The 14942-nt window shown below is 45.4% G+C and overlaps 1 protein-coding gene across 3 annotated transcripts in view; it reads left to right on the top strand.

Moving 5' to 3' along the window:
- The window catches only part of MAST4 (microtubule associated serine/threonine kinase family member 4), a 195124-nt gene extending 190118 nt beyond the window's left edge, over positions 1 to 5006 (top strand). For all 3 annotated transcript variants that reach the window (XM_014582630.2, XM_014582627.2, XM_027766794.1), the window contains one exon: positions 1 to 5006. In XM_014582630.2, coding sequence (XP_014438116.1) covers positions 1 to 3066 — 3066 coding nt within the window. In that variant the 3' untranslated portion in view covers positions 3067 to 5006.
- Positions 5007 to 14942: the final 9936 nt, after the last annotated feature.

Below are 14942 nucleotides of genomic sequence, written 5' to 3'. Positions count from 1 at the left end.
CTCCTGAAAGCCGCTCTTCACAAGCAGGCCAGCGCCCGGGCCAGTGAGGGGGGCACCTTGGACGGGGTCGCAGCCAACTATTGCCCTGCGCCTGGCGAGCACAGAGAGGGCACCAGCGACTTCAAACGGGCCCCTGCTCCTATCCATTTCCAGGATGGTCATTGTCATTCCACAGACAGGTCCACCTCCGGGAAGGGCGAAAGTGCAGAGAAAACCTCCCAGGGCAAGGAGTTTCTCCGATGTGAGAAGTTGGACAGCAAGCTGGCCAATATCGATTACCTCCGCAAGAAAATGTCACTGGAAGACAAAGACGACAGTCTCTGCCCGGTGCTGAAGCCCAAGATGGCGCCTGGTGGCCACGAGTGCCTGCCGGGAAACCCCACCCGGTCTGTGGGTGGGCAGCAGGAGCCCCCGCCAGCCTCCGAGGTCCGAGCCTTTCTGAACAGTAGCCACGGAGCGCAGATGGGCGCTGTTTCTTTTGTTCCTCTCAAGACTCTTGCTGGCCGGGTGGACAGTGGAGCCGAGAAGCCGGGCCTGGCTGCTTCAGAGTCCCCTGTCAGAAAAAGCCCCTCTGAGTACAAGCTGGAAGGCAGGTCCGTGTCATGCCTGAAGCCCATTGAGGGCACGTTGGACATTGCACTCCTCTCTGGACCTCAGGCTTCCAAGATGGAGCTACCTTCACCGGAACCTGCACAGAGCCCCAGCCCGGGCAGTGATGTGGGGCCCTCTGTGCCACCAGCTCTTCCCAGTGGCAATGTGAAAAAGGGTGAAACTGCCAGTCTGAGAGAGTCTTCCCCTGCCAGCTTAAAGATGAATAAATCCTACCTACTTGAGCCCCGGTTTCTGCCCCCAAGCCGGGCTCTCCAGAATTCCCCAGCAGCTCCCCTGCCAGACCTGGAGCCAAAACGGGACAGGAAAGTTCCCCATTCTGCTGCCAGGAGCCCGGTGATAGTCATGGAAAGCAATCCTCAACGGAAGGAGGGTGGCCCCACCAAACACCAAGACCATGCCATGGACACCAAGCTGCTGCCCTGCCCAGGGCAGGATCTCCACAAGACTGACTTGGCCAGGCCACATGGCTCACTCCCTCCTGAAGGGACCCCCTCCAGGGACAAGCCAAGCCTGAAGGAGCTGTCCGAAAGGGGTCCTTCCACAGCCAGAAGCGAGCATTCTGCCTCCAGGGCTGAGCTACATCGAGCCCAGCCTCTGGAGCTGTACCCTCCAGAAACTGCTAAAACCAGTGACAACTCCAAAAGCCTCCCCTCTTTCGGAAGGACACACCCAGAGTACACGCAGACCCAGGCCATGGAGAAAGCGTGGGGGCCGTGTGGGAAAGCAAACCACAGAGATGGCCAAGAGGAGGCAAAGCCACTGGCTAGGGAGGACGCCTCATTGCGTTCATCCACGCCTGCCTGTGAGAAGGAGCCGGGCAAGGCCAGAAACAGAGAGGAGCCCCTGGCCCAAGCCCCTGTCTCCAGGCCATCTGTGCCGCATCCCGGGGCTGAGAGTGGCAAGAGTGAAAAGCTCTCCGGCTTCCCATCTTTGCAGAAAGATGGTCCCAAGGAACTGGAGAGGAAAGAACAGCTCTCACAGAGGCATCTTGGTGGTAGCCCTCAGCCCTCACCACCCACCAAAGAGCTGCCCAGCCCGGCTGCTCAGCAGCACTGCCGTACCCCCAGCCACGCTCCAGGCGGAGAGCGACTGCCCCAGCCTGCTGCTGCAGAACCCAGCCTGGGCCTTCAGGACTCTCTCAAGCCTGCCTCTGTCCCCAGTGAAAGCAGCAGCCGTAAGCTCCAGCCTGGCCCTGACCCAGGTGCACCAAAGTCTAAGCACCCAGACAGGTCCCTCTCCTCGCAGAAGCCAAGCAGCGGGGCTGCCAAGGGCAAAGAGCCCCTCACGCAGCCCCTCGGGGGCTCCTGCCAGGAGGGGAAGGGCCACAGTAAGGGCGTGCCGGATGTGCCCCCTGCCATCCCAGGTCTCCAGAACAAAGCCAGCCACACGTTTGGCCAGGGAGAAAGTGGGCCCTCGGTGCTCCCACACCCTGAAGGGGGTCCTCCAGATGCCAAGGGGAAACCTGGCAGTGGAGGACATCCCCTGGAGGTATTGGGGAAGCCTGGGCATCCTCCCAGGCCAGGGCACCCAGCGGTCAGGGAGGCAGTAGACCAGAAACTTCCCACTGTCAGTGAAAAGCAAAATCTGTCTCCAAAGCACCCCAAACCTTCCACTGTGAAAGATTACCCCCCGCCAAGCAAGCAGGCAGACAAAAGCCCAAGCCAGCAGGCCGCCTCTGGTGACAGGAGGTCCGAAGGGAAGCGATGCACAGAAGCACTTTATGTTCCAGCAGAGGGTGGGAAGCTAGAGGCCAGCCCTCCGGTGCAGGGCGAGACCCGGCCGAAAGGCTCTGAGCGGCCAGCCGCAGCGGTCGGGAAGGGCCTCCCAGATGCCAAGGGTAAAGGACTTGGCTCTCAGAAGCCGCTGACTGAGGCCGGCAAACCCAGCAACATGAAACGGTCGCCCTCGGTCACTGGGCAGAGTTCTTTCCGACCCGCCACCCTCCCCGAGAAGACCCTGAGCTCCTCCTCCAGCTTCCCTGAAGCCAGACCCAGAGCGTGCGAGGCCTCTACAGCCAATGGTGACACCTCTTCTGCCAAAGCCAGCGGGGGCACACTTGAGCTCCCAGCCTCCAGCAGCAGGGACCATTGGAAGTCCCAATCTGGGGGGGATGGCAGAACCCAAATGCCCAAGAGTGACTCTTTACCATCCTTTCGGGTCTCCACCATCACCCTGGAGCCCCACCACCCTGACCCAAATGTTCTGGGCGCAGCCAGCTGCCGGGACGGAGCGCTCTCCGTAATTGCCACAGTGGGAGACACCAAAGGGAAAGACCCCAGCCTCGCCCAGCCTCCCCCAACCAGGAAACAGAGTGTGGGCAGAGAGGGGGCCAAGCCATCCCCAGCTCCAAACACTGACCGCCCCATCGCCCTTTCTTCTGAGAAGGACTTCGTGGTACGGCAGAGGCGGGGGAAAGAGACTTCGCGGAGCAGTCCTCACAAAAAGGCCTCGTAAGCGGCAGGCCCTGGAGTGGGGCAGGACAGTGGAGACCCGCCTGAATGTGTAACTGTCATGACTAACTACCTTTTGAAACCAGCACTGTGTGGGATGTCCGCCAGGCAGAGCTTGAAGCCTCATTGAGGAAGGGGAGAGAGAGAGAAAGAGGGGACCTTCTTCCAGATGCCTTCCCAGTAATAACCGGTAAAACTGTTACCAGATAGTGTTTGTATGGAAAAAGAAATACAGTTGAGGGTTGTTAAGGAAAAAGATTTTCTCTGTAAATATCTAGCAACGTGTTTGGTTTTGGATGTAGAGTCTATCCCTTGCTGCTGATTGCGTCGTTTACCACAGCTTTCTTTTTTCAATAACATTATTGCTTTACCATTTACCATAATTTAGTCACAAAGCAAAATGGTCAAAATGGGGCATATGGAAAACTATGGATACACTCACATTCATGTATATACACAGCCTCCTCTATGTGTTGGCCTTTGGTTTAAGAGGCTATTTCAAGGCTCCATTTTTATAAGCTAAAACATTCTACGTAGAGTTAAAGATGAAAGAAATCCCTAAATATAGTAGATTGTGCGTTTTTATGTGCATTTTTAACCGGAGTTTCTGATAGTACTGTATCTGGCTACCTATATTTCCAGATCTGAAGCAAGAGCTACTCTTAATTGCTGCATTGGGAATCCTCCTCCATTGGGGAATGGCCAGGACACATGGAGCTCGCCGTTGTCATTTAAGGTTACCCCAATGGGCATTTTGATCCCGGGTCCAACTGACTGAAAGGCCAGTTGTCCTTGTCTTGAGTGTGTATGTCTGGTCTTCACCCAAAGTAGAGCGGGGACTATAAACACACGTCAACTTTAGTTCTGTTCTCTTTCTTTTCCTTCTTTACAAGCTCTTAAACTCAGGCCTTCTGCTGTGAGGGACTAGTCCAAGAAGCACACGTTTTGTAGCAGTCCTGCACCAGCCCTCCTCTTGAATCAAAAGGAAAATTACTGGCCGCACACAAATCTGCTAATACTTACGTTGACTGATAAGCACCAGGCATTGGAAGAGGTTTCAAATTTGCTTTTTGAGGAAAAGAATGGGGGGTGGATTTGGGCATCTAGCATATATATTAAGGAATAATCAGGACATCAGATACATTTTAATACTTAGCTGGGGCCTTATGTCGTAGATGAAGCTTGCTGTTTTTAGCAAGTTCTTGGGTTTCACATTCATTTCTGATGCATCGAGTAGCTCCGGACATTTCATAACGTGATCTCTTTATTTGTATGCAAAAAATATACTGTATTAATAAAGAGCATTTTTGTAACAAAAAGACTTGTTGGAGCTATTTGGTGCTTGAATGTGACCATCCTTTTTACTTTTGCAAAGCCTTATTTAAATTTTGTATACCGCAGAATATATAGAATTTGTCAAATCATTTTAGTGCTGAGGATTTTTTATTTTTGTTTGTTTTCCTTTGTTGCAGTTATTTTGGTGGCTCGTTTTGTATTTTAAGATGGCACTTGCTGACATATGTACTAAGACACTAAAAGAAAATACAGATAAGTATTTATAAGATGCTTGGGATCCATAGCAGGATTGCATTTTTTTTTTTTAAAGAGAAAAAATTACCAATAAATAACTAATTCAGCACCCAAACCCCCTCGGGGAAGTCTTAGTATCTTCAGGCTATAAAATTGTTCATCTAAACAGGGCATCATTTTACAGCCCGGTGGATTGTAAATCATCTAGCAAGGCTGTAACTCGACTCTGTAAACAAAGGCATAACTTAAATGACTTCTTGGTTGTCCTTCATTGTAAAATGAGCTGTCAGTGGCAAAAAGAAAAAAAGGGAAAAACGTCTCTTCCGTGCCCCTAATTTTTTTCCCCACCTGGTTTTAGCCATTCCCCATCACTGCATTGTTAAACTCTAGAAGAAACAAATCTTTTACAAGAACTGAAATGGGTTTCAGAAGTGGTCTCAACATTTATAATACAGATCTGTGTTTGGCAGTTGTCATAACCTGAACCTTCTACACTCAGACATTGAGACAGGTCTATCGGGGAGGTAGTTCATGGTTTACAGCCTTTGCTTTCTAACTGTCCAGTTTCCTTTAAAGCACAACTAGCTGCTTGTTTACAAATGATATTTTTATGTATATTTTGTATAGTGTACTATCATTTTTGCCAAATATGTTTTTGCATTTTGGACAAGTAAAGAGTACTTAAGATTGCATCATGTGATACCCGTTTGTTGTTGTAAACCTCTCCAATCAGCTGGTAGACATTCCCCTGTGTTCTATTCGGTCCGTCTCTGTGTGATTGTACGATGTGCTCCTTGGTAGTACACCCGGCTGTAGATTTACCAGCTTAAAAGTTTGTTAGGATCTGTGCAATAAAGTGTTTGCAGTCTTATTTTCTCTAAGAAATTCCCTATGGATGTCATAATTGTTGTATATTGAACAAATATTTATACTTATGCAGTTGCATAACATTGAAATAAAAATTTAGCATGAAAAATAATGACTAAGTTTTTTCCCATATGCATATATACATATTGCCTCAACAATATTACTGGTTCCAACTCTGTATTATGGAAAGTATAGTTGCCTGTTGCCTAATGGAAGGGCTTGCCTTTTTTTTTTTCTTTTAACTTACACAAACATGATCTATTCTTCAAGCTTAAGTCCTCCTTTACCTTCTTCCTGTTGTTTTGACCGGCCTTCTTCCTTGCCTGAGGAACTTACTTTCTCACCCACCATCTTGCCTAGTCTCAAGAAGAGGTGTCTTTTCTGTGTGCCGCCTCCTCACGGTCTCCCTAGACCCTGCTCAGTGATCCTGTCTCCCCTTTCTCTTTCCTCCACTCCTATTTTTAGAAGACCTTTCCCTCCCCTTTCTCTTTGTCCTCCTCAGCTGACTCCCAGAAAGAATCATCGCCTTTTAGTATTTTCAGTCTTCATTCCACTCCTCTGCCTATTGAATCTAGTGCCTGTCCACCACCACCATCACTCTGGCTAGTGATGGCCAACAGGGACACGCGGCTGAATCCACAACCCACTTCTCAAGATATGACTGATGTTCATCGCTTCCTTAAATGTCAGCCTTCCTTTACACTCTTTGTTCCTAAGTCTCTTCAACCTCCTTTTACCCGTTACTTGTCTTTCTGAGAGTATTTTCTTTTTCCACTGAGTACTTGTCTCCTTAAATACTGGTATTTCTCAGGGTTCATTGTTGGCCTCTGGGCATTTTTTTCTATACGCTTTCCCTGGACTTTCATTTTTCTTATGAGCATTTCCATTCAGCTCTTCCTCAGGCACCTCAATATGTCCAAAAATGTCCTCAATCTTTTTTGTGCCAGTTTTTTCAAAGCACCGTCTATTTCCCCAACTTCTCTCTGAACCTGATCCTAGATTTCTGCCTAAACTCTTCTTTACCCCTTGACATCCAAAATATCACATAGTCCTATGATTTTCACAAAAATATTCTTCTTTGTAATCCATCCCCCATCACTGTTCTGTTACCAGCAGTCTTAATTTGGGGTATTTTGTTTTTTAAATTTGCTATAGAGAGTATGCGCTCACTGGAGAGAAGACAGAAAGTGAGAAATCACCTGGCGTGGGGGTAACCATGCCACGATCTCTTCTCCTCCATTCTCCTCTCAGGATTTGGGGCACACATGCACCTGTGCCCAGTGTATTATTCAAGGCACCAGGTCCAGGACTTGAGCTGTGCACTTAGTCATGTTGTTTCCAGCTACCTTAAGCACCATGCCATCTGGCTAACACAGTCTTAATTTAGTTTCTATCATAGTCTCTCCCAGATTATCTCAACAGCCTCTTAATTGGTTTCCTTGCCTTGACTCTTACCCATTCCAGCCTGTTCTTCACAAAGTCCCAGAAAGATGTTTCTCAACTGCAAGTACATCATGATACTACTCTGGTTTAAACCTGTAAATAGCTCCCATATTGGGGAGGGGGGGAGAATCAGAGCCAGTTTCTTAAATGTGTTCTTAGCCTTGGTAACGCTGGCCTAGCACACGTCCTGGGCTCAGGCACCTGGAGGATGCCTTTTCTGAATAGCAGGGCTGGCCTGTGGACCCATCTGCTATGTGTTCTTTATGGGACTCTGCCTTAATTTGGAATTATCTGTTTCTGTTGTGCATCTGCTTACTAAACTCCTAAATATACTAGCTTCTTAGGTCTCTCTTGTATGATCTTACTTCTAGGGCCAAACACATAGGAAATGTCAACACTTGCTGAACTGAACAAGAACAGAAGCGTTCGTAGTAGCTACCGTTTAAGGCACGTTGGGCAGGAGTGAAGTGACATGCTATATGTGCATCTTCTCAGTTAATGGCTTCTCAGATTGCTTCATTTCTTTTTCACATTGCCAGAGGACATGTGCAGTTGCCAAAGAGAGGAGGAGAAAGCAACCTCCAATGGGGCGTGGTCGTGCCACAATCCCTTCTCTTCGATTTCTCTATTATGACAGGATTTAAGGAATGCACACACTTGTACCAGCATGTTCTTTATCCTTTTTTTTTTTTTTTTTTTGGAGGACTTAGGGTCATAGGAAGAGCGAGAGAGACAGAGACAGTGAGAGGGAAATTGAGAAATCACCCCCTGGGAGGATGGCCATGCCACAGTTCCTTCTCCCCATTCCCTTCCTGGGATCTTGGGCTCACACGCACATGCACCTTGTGTGATTTTTAAGCCACTGGGCCTGGGACTCGAACCGTGGTTGGCCATGTTGGACTCCAGCAACTTAACCACTACACCATCGGCTGCCCCCGCCCCAAGCATGTTTTTCAAGCCACCAGGGCTGATGTGCAAACCATGATTGGCCATATGGGATCTGACTCCCTTGGGCTCTGGCACCAACCATATGCAGCTTCATTTTATAAATTAGGAAACCAAGACTCAGGTTGTGACTACCTCTAGTGATTGGCAAGAATGGGACTTGAACTCAAGCACTCTGACAGGACGGTCCACACATTTAAATCTACCATTAGACAAAATTTGCCTTCTCTCACACAATATAAGTTACAAGATGAAAGACAGAATCATGACATAATGATCTTCACAGCCTGCATAATATAGTTTCCCTTGCTTAGAGGAACCTATTCTGCTAAGATTCACATTTTTAAAAAGTAATTATGGAAATGACCATTTTAATGGTATTTGGTATAATGCTAAGCAGAAAAGTCAGCCTTCATAGAAGAGAAAACCACAGATGATATTAAGCACACATATCACAGAGCCAGTAATAGCCACAGTCATAGCAGTAGCTGTTAACCAATTTACAAATATGTAAACTTTTTAATGAAAACAACTGAAAGGTTGAAGTTTCAAAAGTATTTCCCTTGGTACAGAGGTAAACCTAACGAAGTCATTAAAGGGCGAACAACTGTGCAATCCTGTTCTTAAGGGTTTGGCTATTCTGAGGCATAATTTTTTGGACAATATTGTCAGCATTTGCACAATGTTACTTCATTTAGGATTTTTTTTTAAAGAGATTTTTGCTATAGGGTGCATGTGCTCGCAAAACAGAGATAGAGAGACAGAAAGTGAGAAATCATCCCCCAGGGGGGATGGCCACACTGCAATCCCTTCTCCTCCATTCTCCTCTCGGGATCTTGGGCACACATGCACACATGCCTGGCATGAGTTTAAGCCACCGGGTCTAGGACACGAACCGCAGTTGACTCCATGGGAGTTCAGCGACATAGCAGTTACACTAACTGCTGGTCCCCCCATTTAGGATGTTTTTAATGCAAATATAGTTAAATATGTATTTGAGTTTATAGTGTTTTTCTAAGAAATTGAAGCTCTATCTATAACCCAAGGCATTATTTTTAATAACACTGAAATTCAGTGGGATCAGCCTACAGAAATCACATGTTCTCTCTTTTGCAACGGAGATGGGATGGAGGGTAGAGCAGAAACAAGAGGACCAAAGAATTCATGAACTGGAGATAGGAATTAAGGTAAGGAAAAATAATCAGTTCTAAAAAATTGACACTAACCCATCCATGTAGGCAATCACATTGGGCACTCAACAGCCAAGCACTTGCAGGAGGGATCTTGCAGTCTGGTTCAGGAGGCCTGAGATAGGGCCAGAAATTCTCAGAGTCTAAGTTCTCAAGTGATTCAATGCTGAATGCCAGAGGAGAGAATTAGGATCTCTGAGGATGAGGCTCAGTCATTGCTAATTAAAATACAGCAAGGGCTGGCACCATGGCCTGATGGTTAAGGCAGCTGGATCCCACATGGCCAACTACACAGTTCAAGTCCCAGACCCAGCTGCATGAGAAACACATGTGCTTGCTTGTCTAAAATACCAAAGGGAGTAAAGGTGGAGGCGAAGGGATTGTGGTGTAACCATCTCCATGGGGGATGATTTCTCCTGTACTCCTTTCTCTTTGTCTCTAGAGAAGGCACATGTCTTCTAGCAAAAGCAACAACAGCAAGACACCTCTTTAGGTGCTTTTAGTGTGCAAGTAGATAACCCAAAATAAATCTCCCAGGGATTGACACTTCATCTGACTCCTCCACCGTCGTGTGAAACTTTCACATCAGAGCTTTAGGAAGTTTCCCATGTAACTGCTTGTGCAGGTACCCTGGACTCTGAAGGCCCACCCCACCAAAGTGTGGCCCTTGGACCAGCAACCTCTGCATTTCCTGGAAGCATACTAGAAATGCTAGCTCTTGGGCTGCCTCAGACCACTGATTTTCTTCATTTTAACATAGTAACCAAGTTATTTGCCCATTAAAGTTTGAAAAGAACTGTTTTTTTTTTTTGGAGAGGTTTTTTGCTATAAGGCGCGTGTACTCACCAGAAAGAAAGAGTCAGAGAGATAGAAAGCAAGAAATCATCCCCCCAGTAGGGATGGCCATGCCTCAATCCCTTCTCCTCCATTCTCCTCTTGGGATCTTCGGCATGCACAAACACGCACCCGGTGTGAGTTTAAGCCACTGGGTCCGGGACTCGAACCGCAATTGGCTACATGGGAGTTCAGCGACATAGGCATTACACTAACTGATGGTCCCAAAAAGGACTATTTTTAATATTTTCCAAACTTTTTGGAAGATGAGAACTGCTTGGGGTATTTATTAGAACTATAAATTCCCTGGACCCATCCAAGATCCACTCACTCAAAAATACCTAGGGAGAGACCTAGGAAACTGGGTTTGTAATCATTGGATGGTAGGGACAAGTGATTTCTTTAGGGAGACATGGGGAAGGCTGGTATAAGAATATATGAATCATTTATCATTCATGCTCACATCTGTCTATAGCTTAAGGCTGCTATGATGACTAGTATTTCTTTAAACCATTGGCCATAGACAATTCATCATTAAAAATCACTATAGCCATCAGGAAGGAAGAAAGCAACCTAAACATTTGTTGTCTACAGTAGAGAACGAGATATGCCTATTACTGGGCAAGATGTTTTTCATCTGTTGTCTCATCCAAACCTTAACGCAATCCTCAAACAAGGTGGTGGCATAGAACACATGAGGAAATGGTCCCATACAGGTTATGTAGTTTTCTCAATATACACCCTAGAAAGAAAGCTTGATTCGAATCCAGATTTTTCTGTTTCTAACACTCTTGACCTTTCTAAATGTTCCTAGGTGTCATGTTATTGAATTCCAAGCCTCACTGTGAAAGATCAAGCCATCTCATTTCCTCTTCCTTCATAGGCAGAAATATGATAGGTTACTAAATTACAAATCTGATGATTGGTGGAAAACCATAAGCCAAGGAAGCTAATCGTTTTCTATAATAGGGTTTCTTTATTAGCTCTAATTAATGAGTAGAAAATTTCTCATGTAGCATTTTCGGTTCACAACACAAATGTAACATGAAAAAGTGTAGCCATATAACTACCGACATTTGCATCCTTCAGTTTAGGTCAAGTATAAAGGCCTCAATGGGAGAGCAGCTCTCTCAATTTAATTTCCCTCATACTAGCATGCTTTTAACTCATTCCTCAAAACAATCATTCAGTGTCATTTCTCCTTTCTCTCCTTCTTACTCTGGCTAATATTTTACATGTCTTGTATACAGTCATGCATTGCTTAAAGACAGGCATATGTTCTGAGAAATTGCCAATTAAGCCGTTTTGTCATTGTGCCAGCATCTTTGAGTGTACTTCCACAAACCTGGGCAGTATAGCCTACTGCACACTTAGGCTGTATGGTATAGTCTGTTGTAATCTGTAGAACCACCATCATGTTGGGTTGTTGGGAAAGTCATGATGTGTTTTTCTATGTTTTTCTACACAAAAAATGCTTCGTGACTTTCTGGATGACCAAATATACACAGTCCGTTGTTGACTGAAACATTATCATGTTGAGTTATCAGGAAAGCCATGATGTATTTTTCTATGTTTTCCTATGCAAAAATATGTCATGACTTTTCTGATGACCTAATACAACGCATGACTACCTAGAAAAAGCTAAAAATGACCAAGGCTTTGTTGAACCTCATTTTCAATGCGTTTTCATATTGAATGCCATTCAGCCTGGCCCAGATTCAAGTCCTCTGGCAGTTCATACGTCTCGGAGCCTGTACTGGAGTCGTTAGCACCAGTTCCCACAGGACAGCTCTCTAATTGCTAGGACCGTGCGTTCCAAAGATAAAACCACCATCTCTCTTACTAGCTAATGATGGAGCTGTCAATCCCAATACTTACTTACAGCAAGCTCTTCAAAAGAAAATCTGTACCAAGACCAAATTTCTCTGTACACTCTGTGACTTGCCAAACCCCTGTTAGAGGGGGGAAAAAGAAACGTCGATTGCATATGGTTACAAGTTATCACCCCACACAGTTTTACAAAAACGTCTATTAATATCTAAAGCTGAGAGGCTCTAACAAATACTCATTTCCTTTTTCGTTAAGCGCTGCGGGGAGATGGCTGTCAGTGGTTGGGAGGTGAAGAATGAAGATGTTTGTAAGGCCTACAGCAGGCATGCTGCAGCCACTGAGTTCATGTGTCAGGCTGGCATCACTATATCCTGAAGCCCTAACCTGTCGAAATAAAAATCTTTTACCTGAGAGTTCCGTCCCTTTGGAACAGATACTCTCTTTTAAAAAGTGCCAAGCTGCCCTACTTTTCCCAAGTTGAGACAAATCTACTCAGGTTGGGAGGAGGGGACACCCCTCCCCCCCAAATGCATGCCCCACTGCCCCATTCAGGTGGAAATCCTTAGAACAATTAAGGCTCCCTCTGTCTTCCCCAGAAAAAGAGCAACCTATAGCAGGGCCTTGCTCATTTGCATTTGAAAACACAAAGCCTTACAAAAGCACTACCTCCTTGTTCAGAGCCTATAGATTCTCACAACCCATGGCCTCTTTATTCTTTTTCTTCTTTTGAGAGAGATTTTTGCTACAGGGTGCAGGGATGGCCACACCGCAATCTCTTCTCCATTCTTTTTTCAGGATCTTGGGCATGCACACATGTGTGCCTCAGTTTTAAGTTTTAAGTTTTAAGCTGCCAGGTCCAGGGCTTGAACCGTGGGCAACTACATGGAAGTCTAGAGATGTAACCATTATTGGTACCTGACTTCTTTCTTCTTCAGCTTTGTAAAAGCAAACCAAAAGTTTTCCTTAAAATGTAAATTCATTTTTTCTCCTTATTGGCTACCATTGATCATTGAAGGCAATGTAGAAATATAGCTGAGAAGAAAAGTACTTGAATCACTGCAATGCCACTAGCCTCTCTGTCATTCTTTAATTTATATGTACTTTGTATTTTGTTGAAAATGAAATGCTGTTTAGTAACCTCTTCTGCTTGAACATTGAAGCATAAAAATATTTAAATATCTGTATAATTCCACAGTATTATTTACAGTGGCCACACATTTTATTATATATGTGCCATGTTACTTTCTTTCGTGTCTGTGTGTTTGTGTGTGTGTACCTCAGGTGCAGACAATGGAGGTCACCTTACTGTTCAGTTCGTGGTACATCAACTTCATCCTATGCTAAGGTTCATTTAATTCATCCAGAAACTCCCTCCTCTGCCCTTCCCCCACCCAACAGCAACTGCGTTCATGGTTTATCTTTTTGTTTGCGTTCTTGCAAAATATATATATCACTGTCCTGCTTCCATGCCTTTTAATTTATGTAGATAATAGTGTTAATGTATGGTTTTGAGTTCGCTCCCCATATTTAAAATTCAGCTCCATTGCCGGCGCTGTATCCAAACCGTTGCTTCTGACGACTGTGCAGCCCTGTGCTGTGCATCTTCTCCACTCCTCTTTCCTAGTAGTGAATGCTCAAACGGCTGCCAACCGTCCCCTCCATAATTAAGGGCCAATGAGTATTTTTGTGGCCTTGGAAACATTTTAGGCCATATCCCCAGAGCAGAATTTGTGGGTCATGTATTTAATTTGACTAATTATTGCCAGATGGTCCTAGAATGGACAATCTACATCCCCTAAGCAGAGTTTGCAGTTCTTATAAACCCATATCCCATCTACACTGTAATCCAGCTTTCTCTTCTTTCACCAGTCTAATAGATACAGATGTCTGTTTCATATTAACATGTATGTCACTGATTGCTAATGGAAACGATGTGTTCTGTTGTTTACCTATGGGTGTAAAGTATCTCCTCATTTATTCAGAGCCTCCCCTATGTTATTTAATCATTCATCTATTGTTGCATATTTAGATTCCCAGGAAGAGTGAAGAAGAAAAAGGAAGACCTGAACTACTTAGAAAGCTCATGAGCCAGTGTGAAGGTAAGAAAAAAAAGATGGCAGGGTGCCCCAATGGCCATTTGCCCTCTGCTTACCTTTACAGGATCTGTATTTTATTTTTTATTATTTTATTTTATTTTTTTACTTTCAGATAAGAGAGAAATCAGGAAGGGGAGAGAGACAGACAGACACCCTTCATGGGGTCACATCATACCTCGATCCTTCCCCTAGCCTCCTAGCTAGCCAGGATCACAGGCACACCTGTGTGTTGAAGTTGACCTGGGACTTGAACCTGGATCTCCCACGCAGCTCAGTGTGGACCAGTGGCGCCCACCACCTGCATCACTCCAGCTGGGCCTGGCATCCCATCTTGAAGTCAAGTGGTCAGAGAACGTGAAAGATGGGAAGGAGGTGTTCAGTAGCCCTTACTGCCTAATCTTGCAGGCACAATTGCAGCTTTAAGATATAATCTGTAGATTCATTCTTTTCTTTTTCAAGTTCTCTGATACTTAAGGATTTCAAACCATAAGTTTGACCTGAGAGTGGGATGGGAGTGGAGTAGGTAAAAGAGGAGGGTGGTTTTAGAAATAGATCTTGGAGCCTGGCAGTGATGGCAGGAGGGACTAACAGGCTTCCCCGTCCTAGATGTTTGCCCTTGTATTTGAGGGCTCCTTTGTGCATTGTGCTTTTTTCCCCCTATTTATGTTAAGAAATGTCCTTGTATAGATATGGAGCAATTCTCCAACTCATTTGATTCATCGAGCTTACCACATTAATATGTCTGCTATTGGTTGCCAAAATTAAGATTTGAGGAAGATTTTATAAGAAATCATTTGGATGAGTCTAGGGTCAATTTCAGTCTCACAGAATCTTATTATCTAGGGGTGGGGATCAAGAATCTGTTTCGTAGAGAATTTCTTGGTTTATTCCGATATTAAACCAGGTGTGAGAGCCTCACTGGGCCAGGCCCTTCCTCTTCAGCGCTCAGGCTAACTCCCAGTACGATAACATACTTTGAACATACCAGGCAATTGGCTCTAGCCCAGCACTCAGAAACCTTCATCCTGACTGGCTTAGAACTAATCACATCCTTTCTTGCTGTATGTAATGCAAGTTACATCTCTTTTCAGCATTCAGGACAGATGGAAACAATGTCAGCCACCCCTCTTGCATAGCATACTTAT

This window comes from Tupaia chinensis, unplaced genomic scaffold (assembly GCF_000334495.1).
Source record: "Tupaia chinensis unplaced genomic scaffold, TupChi_1.0 Scaffold143695_1, whole genome shotgun sequence".
Taxonomy (NCBI): Eukaryota; Metazoa; Chordata; class Mammalia; order Scandentia; family Tupaiidae; genus Tupaia; species Tupaia belangeri.
This window is presented reverse-complemented; position numbering and strand designations above follow the sequence as displayed.